Source organism: Anarhichas minor, unplaced genomic scaffold, assembly GCF_050575085.1.
Source record: "Anarhichas minor isolate MPS153535 unplaced genomic scaffold, ASM5057508v1 ptg000016l, whole genome shotgun sequence".
In the NCBI taxonomy this organism is placed as follows: domain Eukaryota; kingdom Metazoa; phylum Chordata; class Actinopteri; order Perciformes; family Anarhichadidae; genus Anarhichas; species Anarhichas minor.
Window position 1 is genome coordinate 1,531,607 of NW_027466462.1, and position 21,909 is coordinate 1,553,515.

The following is a 21,909-nucleotide window of genomic DNA, read 5'->3' on the forward strand; positions in this document are numbered from 1 at the left end:
TAGATATACTCTTTACATCTGGTGGACAAGCACTGTTTGGCTCACGTAAAGGGTGAATACGTTTAATTTAGGTGGGCTTACCCTCCGCTAGAGCAGACAAAGAGATGAAGTATCTCTGCTATGAATTTCCCATTATAGTATGTAGAAACCCCCCTACTATACATCCTATGTGTGTCATCACGCCTCCTCCCTCAGTCTCCCTCTCTTTCTGGCAACCAACCACCTGACAACACAACAAGCATTTCTCCAGATGCGTGTGTGTGTGTGTGTGTGTGTGTGTGTGTGTGTGTGTGTGTGTCCTCAGCTGTCCACCCAGCCTTGCAGCTTGTGTGTGTGAAGTCGGTTAGTGTCCCGTGGTGAGAAAATATAATGGTGATCAGCAGTGGGAGTTAAAAGTTCAGACTAAGCATTCCATGACATATTATGTATCGGAGCCAAGGGACTCTCACACACACACACACTGCCGACCGGTCAACGTGTGTGTGTTGGGCTCTGATCGTCTGCATGTGTGGTTCAAATTAACGGTGAAGTTTTGTGGCATTTAAGTCTCAAACAGCAGTCGGAATGCTTTAGATTTAGACATTTGTAAACTTTTTTAACGCGGCTATTTTTACCTGCAAAGACTAACAATAAATGTTAACAAGATTAACAAGCCACGCTAATGTTGCTAATGCTAACATCAGCGTGTTCATGATCCCGGGCCGGGTTCAGACCAACTTTGCATGAGATTTAATTTAAATGAGACCAGTCCAGTGGTGCAGCAACGCACTTTGTAACGTGAACGCCCTATTTCTGTTAGCTTGCAATTGTCGCAACAAAAGATAAAAAAAATAGATAAATATATAAAGTGCTGCAGGAATGACTCCAAAAACCAAGGAATGAGTCGGTAGTTTTGCACTTCTGGTTCCCTCGTCTAGAAGTCGATCGTTTTTTGGTAAGATGCCTAAAATAAAGTCTTTGGTTAAAACAAGCTTAAGAGATTTTTAGGTTTTGTTTAAGTTTTGTTCTTCCTCTCTTGTGAGGTTGCAAACAAGTGGCTAAATGAGACGACTAAACGTCACGCCGCCAACTAGACCCCCTTCACAGCCTTGTCGTGTTTACTCATTTAACCGTGGTACAGTTTGTTTGTAGCCTAACGTTAGCTTTTTCCATCCGGTGTTCATTCACGCTAAATCATAAAAGGGATGTTCATTTGTGAAGATTTGTTTGCCACAGAGCTTATGTGCAACAATCCAAAAGATAATGGAAAAATTCAATTGGCTTTTTGTCGAGGGAAGTTCCAGATGTTGGCCTGCAAAAATCTGTCATCCATGCGTCACTCTGTTGCTTTTGTGTTTGCATGTAACGCACGCATGCAAACATTAGACTGTAAACCCATTCTCTTCAATCTAAAGAAGTGTTTTTGAGTTTATGTGCGCAATAACGGATGACTAAGAACAATAAAACGCTTGTTCAAGGTTCACTTAAGCTTCTCTTTCATTAAATCTGGCATTTACTGACTGTTGTGTCAGCGGCAGACTTTATTTAATAGAAGAAGAAAAGTTTTCTTTCTTCTTCTGCAGGATCACATCACTGTTGTGGTTGAGCACCACGGCTGCCTCTTCTCCTTGATCTGAACTCAATAAGTGAGTATGAGAATGAGTTTCTTTCGAGCCAGACTTGCCACTATTCAGCTCAGTCCAGGGGATGAATGAATCTCTGAATCTATAAAGTCACTTCCCAGCATCGCGCTCGATTAAGAGGCGCTGCAGGGCTCCTCTTACTCGTGGAGTAACATCTAACATGCAATTTCATCCCTTGTCAGATTTGTGTTTATAAAAGTTATCTCAGTGAAACTAAAAACAAAATGTGACGGGTGTTCGATGTCGGTTCATGATGGAAAAGACAAGTCAATAAATGTTAAAAAATACAGTATTTATTCTCGGTATTGAAAACATATGGGATCAATTAATAAATCAAAATCAAGATAAAGTTATCTACATTCCACATATATAAATAAAGCGTCAACTAACTGGCATGCATGTTCAAAGTAAAATAGCCTTTTTTTACCCAAATGTAATTACTCAGGTCAACGTCACGCTCAAGATACTCCTCCTGTAACACCATCTCCAGGACATTCAGTTATTTCAGTTGGATCTAAAACTATTACAGTTTTACTGCCAAAGTACTTTTTGTCCATCTTGGAATAAAACCATTACCTCAGGTTCCTCATCCAGCTTCTAAGATATCCAGTTTCCACAATAAACGTGTCATTACAAGTGCCAAGTTCTTTTTTTTTTTTGTTGGAACTCTGGTCAGTTTTTGCAATAAAAAAGTAATAATTCACGATGAAACTCTTCTTCATCTGGATGAGCTTTAACCGAAACTTTATTGAGACGTTAAATGTAAAAAGAAAGCAGCCATTGTAACAAAATATTACAGAAAACCACATTTTAATGAGAATGTCAGGCCGACTGGAGGTGACGTGTTGGTTTATTATTATTTTTCTTGCCAGTCATCACAAATATGATCCCATTAAACACAATAAGATACTAGACGAGCGTTTTAGCTTCATCGAGGGAGGAGGTGATGATGGTTTCAGCCAGTTGGTGGGCCAGTAGATGAAGATCTTTATCGTCGGCTATCTGCTGTCTGTAATTGTCACTTAAGACCAAATCAATGATGTGGCATGAAAGAGCCTCAGCAAAAGCCTCCATCTTGGCTCCACAGCGAGATCCTACTTCTAAATAGTCCCGTGCCAAATCATCCGTGGACAGCGAGCGCATCAGGTGCTCCATTAACTCCACCTGGTGGTCGCCGGCGGCCCCGTCCTCTTCGTCCTCTTCGTCCTCTTCGTCCTTTGGGGTCGGTGGAGGAGTTGACGGCAGGTAAACATTCGCCAGGCCTCCTTTTAGCTTCCTGGCGAAACTGTGTCGGCTCCTCTCGAGCTCAGGGAGGAGAGGCGTGGTCGGAGGGGCGTCGGGGTAGTCGAGGGATCCCAAGATGGGGAGCCCCGGCTGGGACAGAGATGGGTGACAGTGCTGGGTGTCTTTGGAGGTCTGGATTTCTTTGCCTGGATTCATCTCTATGGATCGTCCGCTGTAAAAGTCGTCCATAAAGGGCAGATTTTTAGCCCGTCCGCCATCCATCTTTACCCCAGCTGAACTCTGGGAGCCCTCCAGATGATCCGCTACGTTTTGACTGCAAAACACTTCCCTCAGAGCGACCTCAATGACTGCTGAGGCTAACTCTTCGGCTAACATCTCCTGGTTCTGATTAAAGCTGGACGCCCGGCGGTCCACCTCAGGTTCCAGCGTCTCCATTTGGCTTTTAAATGACTGGATTATGTTCTCGGACATATTTTGGGCAAACTCCTCAAGAACCCCAATGTTTAGGTGGCTTCTCCTGAGACCTTCAGGAGACGGCTCCTCCACCTTTTGATCAGCACTCACTGCCGGCATCGGATCCTGTGAGGACAAAAGCAATAATCTTAATAAAAGCAACGGAAATATTGCCTTTCCTGGAGGCTCTTTTCTTTTTGGGAGAAGAATACAGTGAAGGCCAGGATAAGCCACAAGCACAAACAAGACTCCAATGATGGTTTGAACCGCTGCCTCGTCCCTATAATTAGTTCATTATTTTTATTATACTTTTATTAGGGTATTGCTTGCCAACTTGTTCAGTCAAAGCAGCCCGGATGTAAATAGTCTCCCTAATTGATGCAGCGTTTCCCTTGCCTATATAAATACAGTAATAGCACTTTGATTAACAGTTAAGTGCTTTCCAGAAAAAAACAAGAACAAAAGAATACAAAACAGACAACAGTGGGCTCATAAATGATGCTAATGATGTGGCGTGTCTGAATTCAATAGGCAGTCGGGAGGCTCTAATTGCAAAGGCCGATCTAAGGGAACACTGAGGCACGTAAGGGGTCAATAAAGCCTTGATATGTTTTGGAGCGAGGCCATTTAACGCTTTAAAAGTGATCGGTCAAATGTTAAAATCAATACGGAACATAGCTGGCAGCCAGTTTACGTTGGCTTGTACGATATAATTTGTGCGGCTGCATGCCAACGTTAAGTGCATTACAGTAATCCAGCTGAGAAACAATAAAGCATGTACAGGGTACCTTATATAATCGGAAGAAGACAAACATGATCTGATTTTAGGGATTATATTTAGCTGACTGACTGAGCAAAAGTCTTGATCAAAGAGATGACATTTTACATAAATATTGGTTTAGTCTCAAATATCCCTCAAGTCCTCGCCTGTTTCAGATTAGAGAAGAAATCAAACTGAGGGAATGTTAAAATGTATGTATAAGAAACGGCAAAAGAGAAAGTAATCAGGACGGATGTGAAGAGGAGAAGAAAACATGTCGCTGTCAGAACAGAAAGTCCCCTTTTGAGAGTAAGATGGAGGCCTCGACCACAGCCTGTCACCATATGAGCTGTACCGCTGCAGCCAGAATGTGACAAGCAGGAATTACTTGGCGTCCACCTGACGTTTTCTCTAAACTCTGTTTGCATCTGTAGTTAATGGAGATAGAGCTGTGTTTGATGATCGTCTCTTTTGAGTTTAGAAACACAGAAATAGAGCAAAGCAAATGTTACATGAAATGGGTTATGTTGTTTATCTGTGACGGCATCTGTGTTCATTTCAACACGATGAAGAAGGGAAGCGTGGGACTGGCTTAGAAGCAACTTCTGGTTTAAAAGTGTGTTAGTGCAAACAGCTATAAATATGAAGTAACATAGAAACTAATTGAGTTGATAATGTATGTACAAATAACTATTTGTTCTCTAATAGTTTAATAGTTTTGGAATAGTTGAACTTGTAGTGGAAATAGTGGAAATTCTCTTATTTGCTTTCTTGGTGAGAGTTTGATGAGAAGATCGATACCACGGTCGATATTAAGCTTCTGCCAACAACTGCCGCTTAGCTTAGCTTAGCTTAGCACAAAGAATGGGCAACGGCTAACGCTAGCTAAAATGATGGTTTGTGTAAGAGCCATTTTGTTGTTTTGTTTTTGTACAACCTCCCACCACATGGGGGCGTAGTGCCGGTGTGAATCAGGCCACAGGTAATATAATCAGTGGGGTCATTGGACACAGGTTGTTGCTAATAGGTAGAAGCAAACAGTTTTTGACCGTGAAGATTTAACGAATGCAAATGTTATGATTTATTGGTATGAGGAGAAAATGGATAACTGAAGAGAAAGTGGTGAACTCTGATTATGAGAGAAATAAAATGCCTATATTCGAAACTGGACTTTGTTATTTATGGCGCGCGTCAGAACAAGCATGACATCAACCGTAGTGACTTTTTAATTGGGAAGCAACGGTCACTACAGTTTGATTTGAACATATCCAAGAATAATTTGATGTATAAAATATGTACATATAACAAAAATGTCACCCAAATCAGGTTCAAAGCATTTTTAACCAAATGCAGTTTGAGTTTCTTTAAACTTCATACTAACAGTGACACACGTCACAATATTATCCGGCCTTCAAGGGGAGGACGAGACTGAAGCGCAGATGTGGAACAAATTACCGATTAAACAAAGAATGTTTTCTCTTGGCAGTCTGATCTGGACATCCTGATGTTCATAACATGAGCATGCTACTTTATTCATGCGTTTTCTTGTAAAACCGTGCAGTCTGCTGATTGTGACGGTGCTTAACCTCCTGTAACATCCAATAACCAGCGCCTTGCCAAATGTGCCTTTTCTTCCACACTTATTTCAGTGTTTCTACTTGAGCCCTCTACAAGTTTTAGAGTCAACCTTTCCTCATGAATTATCGAAAACGTCTTCACACTGTCATCTTTTGTTTTCAATATTTCAAGTTAATCTTTGTCAGCACGAGAACAACTGCACAGATAAGACCAAAGATTTAACGCCAACAAAAGTAGATAAAAAGGACAATATTTCAAGGATTCCTGACTAAAAAAAGAGGCAAATAAACTTGCACATTCAGGATTATGAACTACTCTGTGATTTACTATACCTGGCAGAAGGCAGAATTGCATCTCAAGGGCCAACTGGACAAGATTAAAGCCAAAAGTTACGTAACTGTACCACAAAATATATGGAAATAAGACACAGGAAACATCAAACTTACCAGTTATTAACGGTGGCTCACTGTTTGGTCTCTCCGGTGCAAATGAGTTGACACGGAAACAGGTTTGACAGACGACTTTACCCACTTCCTGTTCGTGTGAGAGAGAGATGGTGTTTGTGTGCGAGTGTTCATTTGCACTGACAACATAAAACGACGTTTGCAGAAAGTTATTCTGCCTGTTTTATTCTTTTCTTCTGTTCACGAGGTCAACATGATGAAGAGATGGTCACGAGGGGAGGAAGAGGAGGTGAAGCAACACAGATTTAGACCACTACCTCAGCCAAAGAGAATTTTAAATATGGCACTTTTTATGTTTTTTTTTCCAAGTTTGATGCACAACAGGCCTGTGTCATTTTGATGATGCACTTCGTCCACGACAACCCCGAATTCAGAGTTTTGGACTTTAATGAGATGTGACGTGCATTTTTTTAAAGGGAACATTAGATGATGATTCAGACAAGAATCAGAGGTGAATCTCCCAAACTGCAAGCAGCTGGATGGATGTTATAGCTGCCAGCACCCCCCCGGTGTCCGTCCTCAAATGTGACGTAATGACCCTCTATTATCCAAACTGTTGCTGCAGTAACTCTGTGTTGTGCGCTCCCCAGTGGGCTCTTTCAGGAAATACTTCTCTCCGTGTCAGTGAGCTCGTTCTTCAACATCATAATTTAAATAGATTTTAAGGGTCATTTCGGTCGGTGTGTGACTGCCTAAAGGGAAATCATTGCATGACAGACCTGCGTTTCACAAGCATAAAACAACTGGAGCTTTTTGGAGCTGCCATGGTCTTCATCAAGAGATGGAATGTGCAGATGTCATGATTGATCAATATCATGTAATTTAAGCTGTAAAACGCCACATTTTCTGTTCAAGAACACATATTGCATCTGGATACCTTAATTACAATGACTTTGCAGATTATGAACATTGGCTTCAGCCCTTTTATGATTTAATTTGAATTACTTCATGGAAATTGTGTGTGTGTCTATAATTATTACTTTACTATTTTGTATTTGACTCAAATGCACCATTACAAATGCATAGATATTACAATAAAAGTGGAAAAATGTGTGTGATGATGTCTAATATATGTCTGTCCTGAAATAATAACCATCAGTTCATGGTCATGAGGAAAACATTAATAAACTACCTCCCATTTGAACTGTCATTTGTTGTCAGGATGTTTGAAAATCCTACACGCTACCTCCTTCCAAGGTTCGTTGGATTTATGTACAAGGAAGCGCTGTAGCTGGGCGGGGTTATGTGAAAACTACATTTTTAATGGATACTACTCAACTTTTTCAATCACAAAACAAAACAAAATATAAACATAACTTAAATGTACCGTTTATAATCAGCTATTGTTTAAAAAAAAATGCGCTATTAAACTGCTTTTAATTCAAGACATGCACCGCGCGGAGCCGTTACAGTAAAACCAACGCTTCCATCCTGGCAACGGCATCCCAAGCGACTTCCTGATTGGTCCGCCCGGCTCAAATTCCAGCCAATGGGAACGCGGCGCAGCAGATTCGGATCCGCAGCTCAAGTTCCTTTTTGTTTGAGCTCTTTTAGTCAACGAAGCAACACAAACACGGCGGATTTGGACTATTTACAACATTTAAACGAGCTTTATTCTGTGTTTTTCCTTCCGGAACTGAAACAAACAAGCAGGAATAATAAAACACGGTAAGAAAAACTTTAATTTGAACCTGATATTGTCCATGCAGAGCCAGTTCTTGTGCAGAAAACACACAAAGATGCAAAATGTTGTGTTTAACTAACGTTACTCTTCTTATTTACAGCTATTTAAAAGTGTTTAAACCCGTTTAACACCACAGCGACACTGCACCCTATTTCGGTTTTTAACACCGACCCGCCATTTTTTAAAATCTTCATATGTATTTAGCAGATCAAAGTGCAGCCGCTGCAGGGTTATTGTGTGTGTGTCGGTGAATAAAGGAGCCAGTCATGCCTCTACTGAGGGGGAAGAAACCCGCAGTGACTGCCGGGAGCAAGATGCCCAAACTCAGTGAGAACCAGGTAAAAATAATATATAAAAATATATATAGATATGCACCCATGTTCGTTAAAATATCCAGCTTTCATGCAGAGGATCTGTCTGTTGTCACGTGTCTGTCTGTACCTGCATGCATGTCTTTTATTGTTGTTTTGACTGATTTTATGTATTTCACATACTCTGCATGCTCTTATGTGTTGTTCCTCTGATATTGGATGTTTTTTAGTGTCTAATAATGCAGCATTCTCTTGTCTTTAGTCCATGTTTCTATTTAACATAGGTGTTATCTGCTTTGTGTGTTGATTTATGAGCCTCTGTGTTGCATGTCTTACTTGACAAAGTACAAGATGATAGGAGGAGAGGCTGTAAACAAAGCAGACGTTGCAGCAATCTGGTCCTCGAAGTTGCATGGATTAACTTGCTATAAAAGCATGCAACTTTCTTTCTTTTGTTGCAATTTGCATGCACGTGATCTGTGATTTAATGCCGTGTGTGTGTGTGTGTGTGTTGAGCTTCCTGGTTGTGTGTTGCAGGAGGAAGGCCCCCAGGTGAAGCGGTCCTCCTCTCCTCCACACGGAGCCCCGAAGAAGAGGACCGCCTTCATCGACATCACTAATGTAAGTTCAGCACCCAGATTCAAGATCAGTAACCTGTAGGAGGAAGAGGTTTGATTGAAGGATCGGGGCACAAATAATAAGTCTCATTCATTCTCTTGAATCCAGCTGCACATCTATAACAAGTGGGAATGTTTGATAACGTCCACACTGCGTAGATATAATAACGTCTGCTTCATGCAAACACTCCGTTAATGCTCATCTGGTTTAGGAAATGCTCACGTGACTCAAAATCACCTTTTTATATTTAGAGTTATTGAGCTACTATGCGGTTATAACGTCCACTTAGAATACACGATGTATCACAGATACCAAACCAGATTATCTTGTGTTTTATCTGGAGCTCGACAGAATTTAAATCCTGAGTGTTATCGGTCATCGTGTCCACCTTCCTGATCTACAAACTATCTCTGGAGCAGCGGTCCTGTTCCTCACAGATCCCTTTAGAATGAACCCAGCAAGTCGCTGGTTGCTTGATCTCTCACTTTTCAGATTTAGTTTCAAACTCTTTGAAAAAGTCTTGGATTGTTGTTGCCAAGTTCTCCAAATAGTTGCCGATGGCCACCTGGCAACCCTTAATGGATGTCTGCAGCACGGATTAAAGGGAGCGTTTGTCTCCCTGGTGCTTATATCTGTAACCAGTCTAGTCATATTTAAAGTCATATTTAGTACTGAAGAGTAAGTCAACATTTGCTTTTTGTTATTGTCTTCTGTGTTTCCTGATAGCATGATTATTACATGTATTTTATTCTATCTATTTACATCATCCACTTAGACGTGTGTGTGTGTGTGTGTGTGTGTGTGTGTGACACACACTTCATCCCTGTGCTCTGGTTCTCCGCTGAGGTGTGAATTGATGCTCTCTGTCGTCTCACCTACTTGTGAAACGAGCACCGTGTTTGTTTGCCTCCTCGTTACCACGTCGTTTCCAAAATCAACATATTTGGCACCGGAGCTTTTAGACACCGCCATCTTTCCCTCCCACTGTAAACCACTAAGCGTTTATTATTGTGACTCAAACCTCACTCTGACTGTTCCCTCCACAGGCTCATAAGGTTCAGATCAGCCTCCCGGGGAGGAAGAAGAAGGAGGCGGCGAAGAAGCAGGTGAAGAAAACGAGCGCTCCCTCCGTGTCCACGAAGAACCACGACAACCTGAAAAAGTAACGCAGCCGAGCTTCAGATCTTTATCTTCATCTCCTTCAGAGGTGGCTGTTGTTTTTAAATTTCAACCTCTCTCTCTCTCTCTGTCTTTCTCTGTCTCTCTCTCTCTGTCTGTCTGTCTCTCTCTCTCTGTCTTTCTCTCTCTGTCTCTCTCTCTCTCTCTCTCTCTCTCTCTCTCTCTCTGCAGGTCTTCGTCAGAGAGCTCTGAGGGGACGCCCGCTGAGAGAGAGACGAGCGATGCTGAGGAAGAGGAGAAGGAAGAGGAGGCAGCAGCAGCTCCAGTAGAAGAGCTGGTGGCTGCTGCGCCCCCTGCTGTCTGTGAAGTGCCGGCACACCATCAGAAACAACAAGTGAGGAGGAATCAAAGAAGCTTGTGTTCTGGGAGAGTTGTCGCCTTTTATTTATATATTTACTCGTATTCTCTCCGTGCTTGTAGATCCCAGCGGAGTTCGACGTCGACTCGGAGAACGCTGAGGACTGTTACATGTGTCCAGAGTACGCAAAGGACATCTTTGACTACCTCAAACAGAGAGAGGTGAGACAAACTAAACACTGGTGTGTGTGTGTGTGTGTGTGTGTGTGTGTTTTATCTTCTGTATTTTTATCTCACTTCTCCTCTGTTGTCGTCGTCCTCAGGAGAAGTTTGTCCTCTGTAACTACATGCCCCAGCAGCCCAGCCTCAACCCAGAGATGAGGGCCATCCTGATCGACTGGCTGGTGGAGGTGCAGGTGAGTCCACCTGGTGGCCTGCTGGGAACTCAAAATAGAGATTATGTTTCAAGGGTGTGAAGTGGGCGACGTCATCTATTTGTACCTTTAACAGAACGTAGTTGTTGCTGCTTAGTCGCTCTTTGGTGTTTGGTGCCGCTTGTTGACTCTGTTGATGTGTTTCAGGAGAACTTTGAGCTGTACCATGAGACCCTGTACCTGGCCGTGAAGATGACCGACCACTACCTCGCCAAGACGCCCGTCCACAGGGAGCTGCTGCAGCTCCTCGGCTCCACCACCATGCTCATCGCCTCCAAGTTTGAGGTAAAGAACACAATGCAACACAATAGTTTGAGCACATTGAGTCCTTTTTAAATGACCAATGACACATTCAATCTTGAGATTGGTTAGTCGATGAATCGTAAAAGTAGATTCGTCTTTTTGGAGGATTTTGGGTATTCTTATTTTATTTTGTTACTCTTTTATAACTCAAGCATGACCAAGTGGGTTTTATTTTGAAAATCACAGACAGGAAACATGAATATTAAGATGTTTACAAGCTCATTTCAGATAACATAGAGTAAGCAGACCGTCAAAATCCTGAACACGACACAATACGAGACGGATGAAGACACTTTCTCACAGTCGATTGGTCTCCCTGACTTTATTTTGGCGGTACCCGCAGGAGCGCAGTCCGCCGTGTGTCGACGACTTCCTGTACATTTGCGACGACGCGTACAAGAGGGAGGAGATCATCTCCATGGAGGCCAACATCCTGCAGACGCTGTCCTTCGACATCAACATCCCCATCCCCTACCGCTTCCTCCGACGCTATGCCAAGGTGTGTGTGTGTGTGTGTGTGTGTGTGTGTGTGTGTGTGTGTGTGTGTTGAGCTCTTCACACACTCTGTGAGGTCGTCCTTGGCTCATCTGATTGTGTGTGTGTGTGTCTCTGCAGTGTGTGAGTGCCGGGATGGACACGCTGACTCTGGCTCGGTTCTTCTGTGAGATGAGCCTCATGGAGGTGGAGCTGGTGTCGGTGAGAGGCTCGCTGCTGGCGTCCGCCTGCCTGCTGCTGGCGCTGGTCACCAGAGACCTGGGGGGATGGGTAGGTTCACTCAACACCACTGTTCTTTACTCTGTCAAACAATCGCCAAAACTACACCGTTTATCATAACCACAAGCTGTAAAAACTGTCATTATCGTCAGATTTTCATCTTTCCGACGGTCCTGGAACACAACATGCGTGATGAGCGCTTCAGAAGAAGCAACCAAAACAAGGCTTACAATTGTGATATTTCATCAGCAACATTTTATTAAAGTGTCTCATTTAATGTCTCGCCCTGAATGAACCGTTTGAAGTAAACGGATTCTGTAAAAAACATTAAATTCTGAGCTCCTCAGAGCAACTATGAAGCCATGATTGATTCATCTGAGACCAACAGTCACGTGACAACAATTCAGTGAAAACTTTGACTGTAAAAATATAAAGAGTTCAATATGTATAGTATACATGGAGCCACATGTTTGATATATGGATTCCAATGTAAGGAATTATCAAATAAATTCTACTTATTTCTACTGAATTATAGCATTGTAACTATGTTTTACTGCACATAAAACGCCCCCGAAACTGCTTGGGGTTCAGAGGGTTAAGATGTCGTCTGCCAAACTTTCTGTCCGCTCGTTAGCGTACGTCACTCCTCCACCGTTTAACTATGGTAACGTCTGTTAACCGGTTGCAAAAATCCAAGATGGCGACGACCAAAACGCTGGTCTCGAGGCTTCGAAACGTCAGTCCACAAACCAGCGGGTGACGTCTTCTTGCAGTCTGTGGCTGCAGTGCACGTGTGAAACGGTCCTTATAACAAAGGCCTGACTTTAGACCTTTCCCTCCAGCGTTGACTCAAGCGCCTCACGGTTTACATCACAGACCTGAAGCTCTAGAAGAACTTTAACTTGATGTCTCGGCTCGTGTGACTGTCGGACTAAAAGACCGTTTGTTTGCTTTACAAGCAGAGAATAGCTGCTGACTCTGCTGTTGTCCACCGGTTTGAGCTGCATCTGTTCCGTCCCGCATGAAGAGAAACAACCGTCCTCTTTTTTCAATTTAAAAGCTAAATAGTTTCTTCCCGTGTAAATGTGCTGCAGAGTCCCATCCTGGAGTACCACTCCGGCTACCAGGCGGCAGACGTGGCGCCCGTCGTCAGAAATCTCCACGAGATGCTTTCAGCTCCTCCGGACGACAAACTGAAAGCCATCAGGAACAAATACTCTCACAAGTAAGTTCAGAGAACAAGGTGGAATAAATACACACGCAGCTTAATATCCTTCAACGTGTCATATTAATGTGTTCTTTTATATCTTTCAGGGTGTTTTTCGAGGTGGCGTCTCTGCCGTTGGTCAGCGGGGACATTTTGGAGGAAGTTTTATCTCAGTGAGACGGCGCCTCCCCAAAAAAAAGACAACCTTGCCCGTCTAAATCGAGAGGAAATATTTAAAAACTCTCTCTCAAACCTGTATATACTTTGTTAATATGTTTAATATTTATACACGGCGTCTTTCCTGTCTTTTATATAACGGTGGAAATAAATGTTTAATTCCTGTTCTGTGATGAAGAGTTCTTCTGTGGGCTTTTGTTATGCCAGTTTATTGTGTTCAAGTTGCTTTTAATGACTTTAATAGTGTTACATTTGACCACAGTTATTTTTTTGGCATTGATTTTTATAACTTTTTATAAGAGGATACAAAGGAAAAAAGATCTTACTTCATGTGTAACTTGTAAGCCCGTCTGTGTGTAACTGACACAAGTTTTAAGGTTCAGTAAACGTTTTACTGATGAATTATGCACCAGCCCCAACATCTGTACATGTCGTCACACATCGAGGTCAGCAGCTCTGCTCGTGTGTGTGTGTGTCCATACGTTGTACAGTGTTTATCATGTCAATATCACCACGCTGATTATTTGTATAAAAGACTACCGGATGATGCTGTGCTATTTTTAAATGGCTGTCATGCGCGCTCTTAAAATAAAGTTTCTTTTTTTTGTCATGTGTTTTGATAAAATGGTTGTTCATCATTTGGGTTACGTGGTTGATTTGTGAATGAATCCGTTTGTCTTGATGTGTATTTATTTAATTGGAGCATCTTTTAAACCTGTTTGCAGGACGTGTAGTTACGCTGGACGGCCACTAGAGGCCAGTGATGCTCCACGTCCCTCTTTGTGTCTAACGTTCCTCCAGATGAAGACACTTCTCTGAACACAACTTAAAATATTATCAAAAAATAAATAAAAATTATCCAAAATACACATTTAGATATTTATTTTACTACTTTGTCTATTTGTCTGCAGATTGTTTTCTAAATTCAATTTGAGACATGACTGGTGAAACCATATTTATTGTAAAATATTTATTTCTGCTTGGACCCAAATCAACAAAACAAACATAAGGTAGAGTTAGGTATCTATAATCCAATGCACGCTGTGATGAGTGTTTCCACTGTGACCGTCTGTCCCTGAGGCCGTTTTGTTCTTTTCCCTTCAGCCCGGAGCAGCTTGCAGACATATTTACAGCTAAATATTAGAGCTTTTAGAAATGTAGTGACGGGTTTGGAGGCTAATTCAGGTGGTGTTCCTGGTCATATGACTGTAGTTTATACTCTGTGTTTTGTGTTAGTTTGTTTTTTCAACCGTGCTGAAGTTCCTTAAAGCTGCATTCTCTCTAGTGTCCACCAGGGGGCGACTCCTCTGGTTGTATAGAAGTCTATGAGAAAATGACTCTACTTCTCTCTTGATTTATTACCTCAGTAAACATTGTAAACATGAGTTTATGGTCTCAATCTCTAGTTTCAAGTCTTCAATACAGCATGATGTTCATTTAGTACATTATGGTCCATTTAGAGTCAAACAGACCATAAAGCAGGGGATGCTTTAGGGCGGGGCTACACAGTGATTGACATGTTGCCACCACGGCGTTGTCCGGTCTGGGGGTTGTTTGCAAACTTTAACCCTTTCACAGTGTGTTTGCACTTCATGAAAGTATAATTGTAACATTTTGGTTGCTTAGAAATGTCTTATTCAGCGTTAGGTTGTGCTTAGCTCCTCCCTCTCGTGTCTCTTCTGGTTGCGAAAAACCAACATGGCGACGGTCATATGTCATTTCTACATTGCTCCTCAACTGAAAGTCTTGGGTTTGTGGTCAAACTTTCATCGTATAAACTACTAATAAAACTCTCTCATGTGGCTTTTCTGCCCTCGGAATCTTTAGATGACAATCGCCGGTGTAGCAGCTCCTGGTCTGAAGAGATTTGTACGGATCGATAAGTCGAGCAGATGACAGCTCTGATTCTTAAATCACCACTTTTTCGGGGGGCTGCGTCGTTCCACAGAACCCTGCTGGGGCTAAGTGACAGCCTGACAGAGGGAGGTAGAGGTGTGGATATCGATTTTGTGTCCTCAGATGAAACTGGGACAGACTTTGGGCCTAGACAATATACGTGTGAAAACTTTCCTCTTGTTGAGCAAAGGCTTAAATTTTATATCCACAGTGGTTTCTTTTGTCAACTCAATTCTCCTGCCTTTTCTTCTTCTACTTAAATTAACAAAGTCACACATTTACGAGAGCGACTTTCCCCATTGAGCGGTTTGGGACTCAGCTATGGATTTTACGTCCTAGTGGCCGCTGTGGGCCGAGTTTCTCCAGTCTCGATGCTCGACAGCATCCTGGCGTCGCATTGCATTGTGGTCCTCTGCCTCAGAAGGATGGACGTCTGGCTTTATGACGTTTGAAGTGTGGGGTGCAAAGCAATAAGGCTGAAAACCAATTATTTCTCTTCAATTCTGATGATTTAAATACATTTTTTGGCTGTAAAATCCAACTGTTGGTGGTGCTTCTGAGGGGCGCACTGAACCAGCAGACCATTCATGTAAAATATTGATTTATTATTATTATTATTTAATGTAGCTTGGACTCAATTCAACACTACACCATAAGAAAGTCTGTAACTTCACAGAATTTTTCTGTAAAATTAATAAAATGTGTTAATGTTGTGTTATTTGTTTAATTACATAACATTTGAGAGAGTCAATAATAAAAGAAGTATTGAGTGTCTATATTGATATATTATATGTAATTGACGTATATTTTGTATAATCATGGAGCAAAAAACGTTGAATAAAAGTGTTTTTATCCGTGTACAGAAACACTGAAAAGCCATTTATTCAAAGTAAGAATTCACATGAACAGCACAAGGGCCCCGCTGGCGCTGTGTTTGGGGTGTTCTTTTATTTTCTTGAAGAAGCACCTCCTTCAAGGACACCTTGACTGTGGCAGAAGAAAAGATGGTTTATCCTACTTATTTACCTGCACGGATTTGTCATCAAACCAGCGACCATCTGGACCACAGACCTGCGTCTCTGACCTTCAGTGTGGGTTCCTTCTTACAAGTTAACGGCAGGAACAGATTGAAGGGGCGGAAAAGAAAAGGGGACGATCACAGGCGGCTGGAGGAGAGAGAGTGACCCTGACTCACACACACACACACACACACACACACACACACATATATATACAGTATATATGGATCTTTGCCAATTCAATTCAGTGCCCATCATCTCCCGCAAACACACCCCACTGCTGCATCCGCGTCTGGAGACTTCTGAGCCCATTCCTCCCGTTATTCACTCCATCAATTAAAGTGATTGATTGGCCGCATTGTGCATCTGTGTGTGTGTGTGTGTGTGTGTGTGTGTGTGTGTGTGTGTGTGTGTGTGTGTCCCACACTAGTTCACTCTGAGCCACAGATCCCAATAACTCAGTCTGATTAAAGTGCGCTGGTGGAGGTGGTGCCCATTCTTCCCGGGCAAATACGCATCTGAACTGGCGCTGCCAGAAGTGCATATGAGCTATTGATCAGTGGTTCTGCTGGAGAACAGGCTTTCTTTCACTCTGTTATGGCTTTGGGCAAAAGCAGAAGCAGCTGGCAGCTTTTTAGTCCTCAGTTCTCACTCCTGAAGGTGCAGCTGCCGTTCAAGACGTCACAATAAAAGGAGCATTTATGGATTTTATCCACAAGTGCACAGAAAGGTCTTGCATGTCTTCACAAGTCTCTGCAGGGGACTTGTGAAGCTTAAAGCGGTCCCGGAACCAATAGATCTATACGTTGAGCCGGGATAAGTAACCGCTATTGTTCGGTAACTGCTGCATGCAGAGTCGTGAGTTTGGATAAACTCCCTTCAGCATCACAGCTTGGCTCCACAGTCAAAAGCCGTTTGTTCAACTTGTTCAGAGAGTCCAGTGATGTTTGGCCCCCTGAGGCTGATTCTGCTTCCTGTTGAAGAAAGCAGTCAGAAAAATAGTGTTTGTCCTAAGTTTACAGGAACTTTTAAGTTGTTAAAAGATTGTTAGCTACTTGCAGCAACATCAGGGAGGTGAAGTACATTTAATATTCTTCATGTAACTGTAATTTTTTCTGTGCACAAGTATTTTTCTTCCATACATTTACATGATTCATGTATTTGACATATGAAGCCCATTCACGCTATGCACACATATAGCACACTGCCTATGTACATCCAGTCAGTATTCATTCCCTTGCACTATTCCTATAGTGAAAATAAATAATAAAAAAGGAAGAATATATATGAATAATTAAACTGGTTTGGAATTGAAAAAGCCTTGTATATTTATTTAAATTTTAAAATTTTTATTTTGTTGTTGGCCATTGGTGCTTTTTACATCTATTTTTGTAATACTTGTGTACTTAACAGACCTGTCTATTATTTACCTCGTGTGTTGTATTGTTGTCCACCAATAATGACGTCCTCCTAAATATAAGCACTGATAACCAAATGTTATTTTTGAACCATAATATTCACCATTTGTTATAAAAAACAACACAAATAAAAATCGTATGTATTGTTGCTTTGGTAAAACGTAGCCTGTTCCGTGGTGACCCCCCTCTCTCCTTAACATGGTATGGTCTGTAGTGCGGCCCTTTACGCTCACGCAAGTTGCGTATATGCCCCGTACTTTACGCAAGGGCCACGCCCCCCCTCGCGTGTCTCAGCTGTTATCAATCATGGACGTTTAAACTTCACCGAGTAGGAAGAAGATGAAGAAGAAGAAGAAGAAGAAGAAGAAGAAGAAGAACTGTTTGACACGAAAGAAGAAAAATATAAAAGAACCTCCATGAGAGTGAACTTCGGGACCAACAACCAGGTGAACGTTCTCTCCTCTCAAAGTCTGACGTCAACAAATAGCCGTGACGTAAAGTTGACGTTGCACGAAATTAAACTCCAGCTGGCACTCCTCACACGCGCGCATATTTTCACAACAAGACAATAATAATCTAGTATCTCGGTTAAGGTTTAGTTACAGCTCTGGTTTAAAATGCAATATGTTCAATATGTTAAGCAGTGTATAATCATGCACTATAATAACCATATTGTATATGTGAGAGCCAGTATGAATGGGTCTGATGCAGCTGATTAAAGTTAATGACGGCATTGCTACTGGTGCATCCAGAGCCTCTCTGCTCACAGTCAAAGTTCATTGTATTGGCTAATATAGTGAGCCACAGCTCCGTGTTATGTTTTATTATTTTCTACATTTAATATTTTCCACTATTAAATGTTAGTTATTTTAAGATTCAGTAGAATAACATTCCATTTAATAAAGGTTTGTTTACAGCTAATTCTTCTGTGGAGGTCTATTTATTTGTAGACTGAAGTCTAAAGTGAGGCCGACGAGGAAGTGTCTTAAACCTGCATTCTCTCTAGTGTCCACACAGTGATTGACAGGTCGCTACCAGAGACGTATACGGCGTCTCTACGTCACGTTTCCGCCGTCCAAATATGGTCACTTCCGTTCACTGGTTGCAAAAAAGCCAAAATGGCGACGGCCAAAACTCCAAACTCAAGGCTTCATAACATCAGTCCACAAACCAATGGGTGACGTCACGATGACTATGTCCACTTCTTAAATACAGTCCACGGCGGACTGGTTCTACTGGGACCAGAGAGGCTGAGTGGACTGGTTCTGGGACTGGAGGACTTGGCGGTGGTCTCGGTGAACAGAATGGCGTTCAGACAGGTGAGTGTCACTATGTTTTGCTGTATGTGTGTGTGTGGCTGCATGCTTGTGTTGTCTGCTTTGCTGATGTTTCATGATATTTATGAGGCTAGTGTTGCTTGTCGCACCCGCCGAGGTGCTCTTTGTTCTTATTAATTGTCGGTATTTTTTTGGTTTAAAGGTCTGAGTATTGTCTCTTTTTGGGTGCTTTTTCTGACTGAAAGGTTCGTCACACATGACGTGTTTGAGAACCTTCGGAAAGATGAAACCTGACGATAAAGCTGTTTCTTACAGCCTCTGGCTGTGATAAACGGTGTAGTTCTAGCGATGGTTTGAATAAAACACGCTTTTCAATCCCGCCTGCGGGTTTGGGGGGTTCAGAGTGTTTCTAAAGTTTGGGTTTCTGGGATTAATATAGTTGATGGGGTTTCATTAAACTTGTTGCATCCTGACTGCGTGAATATGAATGCAGCCTCCGTCCTCAGAGACGCCGCTGTGTGAGTGCGGCTTTTTACAAATGACACCAAAAAGGCCTGAAGGGGATAACGACTGAGATAATAATAATAACAATAAAAACATCTAGTCTTCTGATGAAAACACCAAAACCTGCATTTCCTTTGTCATGTTTCTTTTAGAGGTTGTGTTTTCTGCTTTGTTTTCTTAAATATATTCTCAAATACTGATTGAGTGTCTCGTTCAGTACATTTGGCTCTTTAAACTGCACAGTTGTTGACAGCTGCGGCTCATGTTGTTCCACTTTATTTTGTAGCATAAATATGTTACTGAACAAGTACTTTAAAGTTAGTAAAAGTTCTTAAAATATGATTTACTTCTTGAGTATAATATTTCCTTCCTGCTCTTTACGTCCTCGGCTTCCACTGTGATATCTTTCAGCGCTTCCACTCCAGCTGGAACTTCTATTTATTAAAGTGCTTCAACTTGGACTTCCTGTCACACGGGTACATTTTAAACGCTCACATTTAGACCCATTTAAAAGGTCTTAGAAGAGGAAGCGATCACATTTCGTTTGCAGTCGCAATATGTCAGTAAAATGATGATTTAACGTCGTCTCCATAGACGGATAATTGAGTAATTTAAGCAGAAATGGCATCCGTCTTCCCTTAAATGTAATTTATTGAACAATATAATCACATTACACTTTGAATAAAACTCTACTTAAGACACAAAGATGCTGGATGAGGCATTGTTATAAAACAACACCTCTCAGAGTGAGAAGGAGGCCGTGTTGTTCCTCCAGCAGGAACAGATCTTTCTCCAGTTATTCATCAATCAGGTCGGTTGATCAGCTGTTACTTCTGTCCTTTCTTAAGGATGCTTCAGCTGCCGTTTCTGCTTTGAATTCATCTCCTCCGCTCTGTGCATCCCTCTGCTCGTCTTTAGTGCTTCATTGAATACCTCCTCTTCCCCCAGAGGAGAGGTGATTCTCTTCTCATCCCTCTGCAGTAAATTGGACATTAATCAAGTCATCTGTGATTGTCGCTCCTCTCAACCCAGCCTGGGTGCGTCCTATCGTCTCTCGCCTCTAGTGTAACTACCTCTGAAAGGTTATTTCAGCTCTGCAGCCCAAACAAATTCCTCTGCTGTCGTCTCCCTTCATCTTCTGTTGGATGTTGCAGCCTCATCTTTTTCTCTTCAATACGAGATGGTCTCGTTCCCTTCCATCGCCTCCCGCACATGTTTCTATAAAGTTTTGTTCTCCAAACTCTGGCAAATCAGACTTATTTTTCAATTCACCACCACGATCGCGAGCTCGACATCTTTTTCAAGTCGCTCGTGACGATATTCCCGATTATCCCGATGATTGAGATTCACCACCATCATTATCGTGAGTGATGTCATCGTGATCACTCTTCTAAATCCTGCTCGGGTTTCTCTGGCTTTTGGATGTTCGTTCACTTTTGTTGCTTTCGTGGAAATTTCACAGTAAATTGTCGTTGCCTGTCTTCTTCATTAATCATTTCCATAAACTCCTGTATGTGTGTGTGAGAGCTTTTTAGTTTTATTACTGGTGTGTGTGTGTGTGTGTGTGTGTGTTTGTGTGTTACAATAAAAGAATAAAGAGAGAGACCAGCCTCTGGGGAAGAACAAGCGCTCTGACACATGAACACCAAACACACGGTGAACCTCAGCAGATGTCAACGTCACTGAAGTCTGAAACCTCCAGAGAGCAAATCTCCCTCCAGGGAACTGGACTCAACATAAGAGCTCCAATCTGACGTGTGTGTGTGTGTGTGTGTGTGTGTGTGTGTGTGTGTGTGTGTGTGTGTGTGTGTGTGTGTGTGTGTGTGTGTGTGTGTGTGTGTGTGTGTGTGTGTGTGTGTGTGTGCACTTAAGGAGAGGAACATTGTGTTTTGGCTTTTATTTTGGCGGTACCTTTTGACTTCAGAACAGAACGCTTCTCTTAAATTGTCTTCATGCTTTTCTTTTGGGATTCATTTTATAAAAACATCGGATTGTATTTTATATTCCCGCTCTCACAAAAATCCTTTATTTTTTTCTCCTGTTGCATAAAACCAGTGACCCCTGAGTTTACAGAAAACAAGAAAATGTGTTCTGTCAGAAACACAACATGAGGAGAAACATGTGAATAAAATGAGCTGCTGATAACGCACCAGATTCCTTTTATATTAAGAATATGACAAAAGCAATGTTTTCTGCAGTTTTTCGTGTTGTAATTTAGCTAAATTCTAATTTTTAACTTGTTATTAAACATCAAAATGAACGGATGCATGAAGAATGAGACGTCAGATATACAAGGATGAGCCGCGATGAGGTTTTCCTTTAGGGTGACCGGCCCTCGCGCTCCGTGCCGGGCCGAGGAGCTCACCGATTCAAGGCGACCACTGCCGCCGCCATGTTGTTTTTTTGCAACCAGTGAATGGCAGTGACCATATTTGGACTGCGAAAGAGTGACGTGGAGACTTTTAAATTATCGGAAATCAGAATCGGCCAAGAAGATTTGCAATCGGTGCATCTTTAGCTCCAACTTGTTGCACAAATCCAGGCCCGTAAGTGTTCCTTCACCCAGCTAGGTGTAGAAATACTTGACTGGCTGCACAGAACTCCGATGTCAACCAACACTTGACAAGTTTATTTTACATTTGTTTAGTAAACTTTGGGGCCTTGCAGTTGCATCCCCTTGCCAGTAGGGGGCGCTGCAGCCCCCTCAGCAGGTCTATTATTCTTAATATCTGAATGAGAACAAACGTCT

General features: G+C 42.1%; 2 protein-coding genes across 2 annotated transcripts; one reads left to right on the top strand and one right to left on the bottom strand.

Moving 5' to 3' along the window:
- Positions 1-1,893: 1,893 nt before the first annotated feature.
- Positions 1,894-6,221, bottom strand: LOC142950656 (uncharacterized). Its single transcript, XM_076092219.1, has 2 exons — positions 6,105-6,221; positions 1,894-3,446 (listed from the first exon to the last, which is right to left on the bottom strand). Exon 2 carries the CDS (start codon positions 3,438-3,440, stop codon positions 2,532-2,534), a length of 909 nt encoding a protein of 302 aa, XP_075948334.1. The 5' UTR covers positions 3,441-3,446; positions 6,105-6,221; the 3' UTR covers positions 1,894-2,531.
- Positions 6,222-7,656: 1,435 nt separating this feature from the next.
- ccnb3 (cyclin B3) lies at positions 7,657-13,656 on the top strand. Its single transcript, XM_076092245.1, has 12 exons — positions 7,657-7,790; positions 8,011-8,144; positions 8,655-8,738; positions 9,782-9,897; positions 10,086-10,248; positions 10,335-10,433; positions 10,535-10,627; positions 10,793-10,930; positions 11,292-11,447; positions 11,564-11,713; positions 12,757-12,887; positions 12,977-13,656. Exons 2-12 carry the CDS (start codon positions 8,073-8,075, stop codon positions 13,044-13,046), a joined length of 1,272 nt encoding a protein of 423 aa, XP_075948360.1. The 5' UTR covers positions 7,657-7,790; positions 8,011-8,072; the 3' UTR covers positions 13,047-13,656.
- Positions 13,657-21,909: the final 8,253 nt, after the last annotated feature.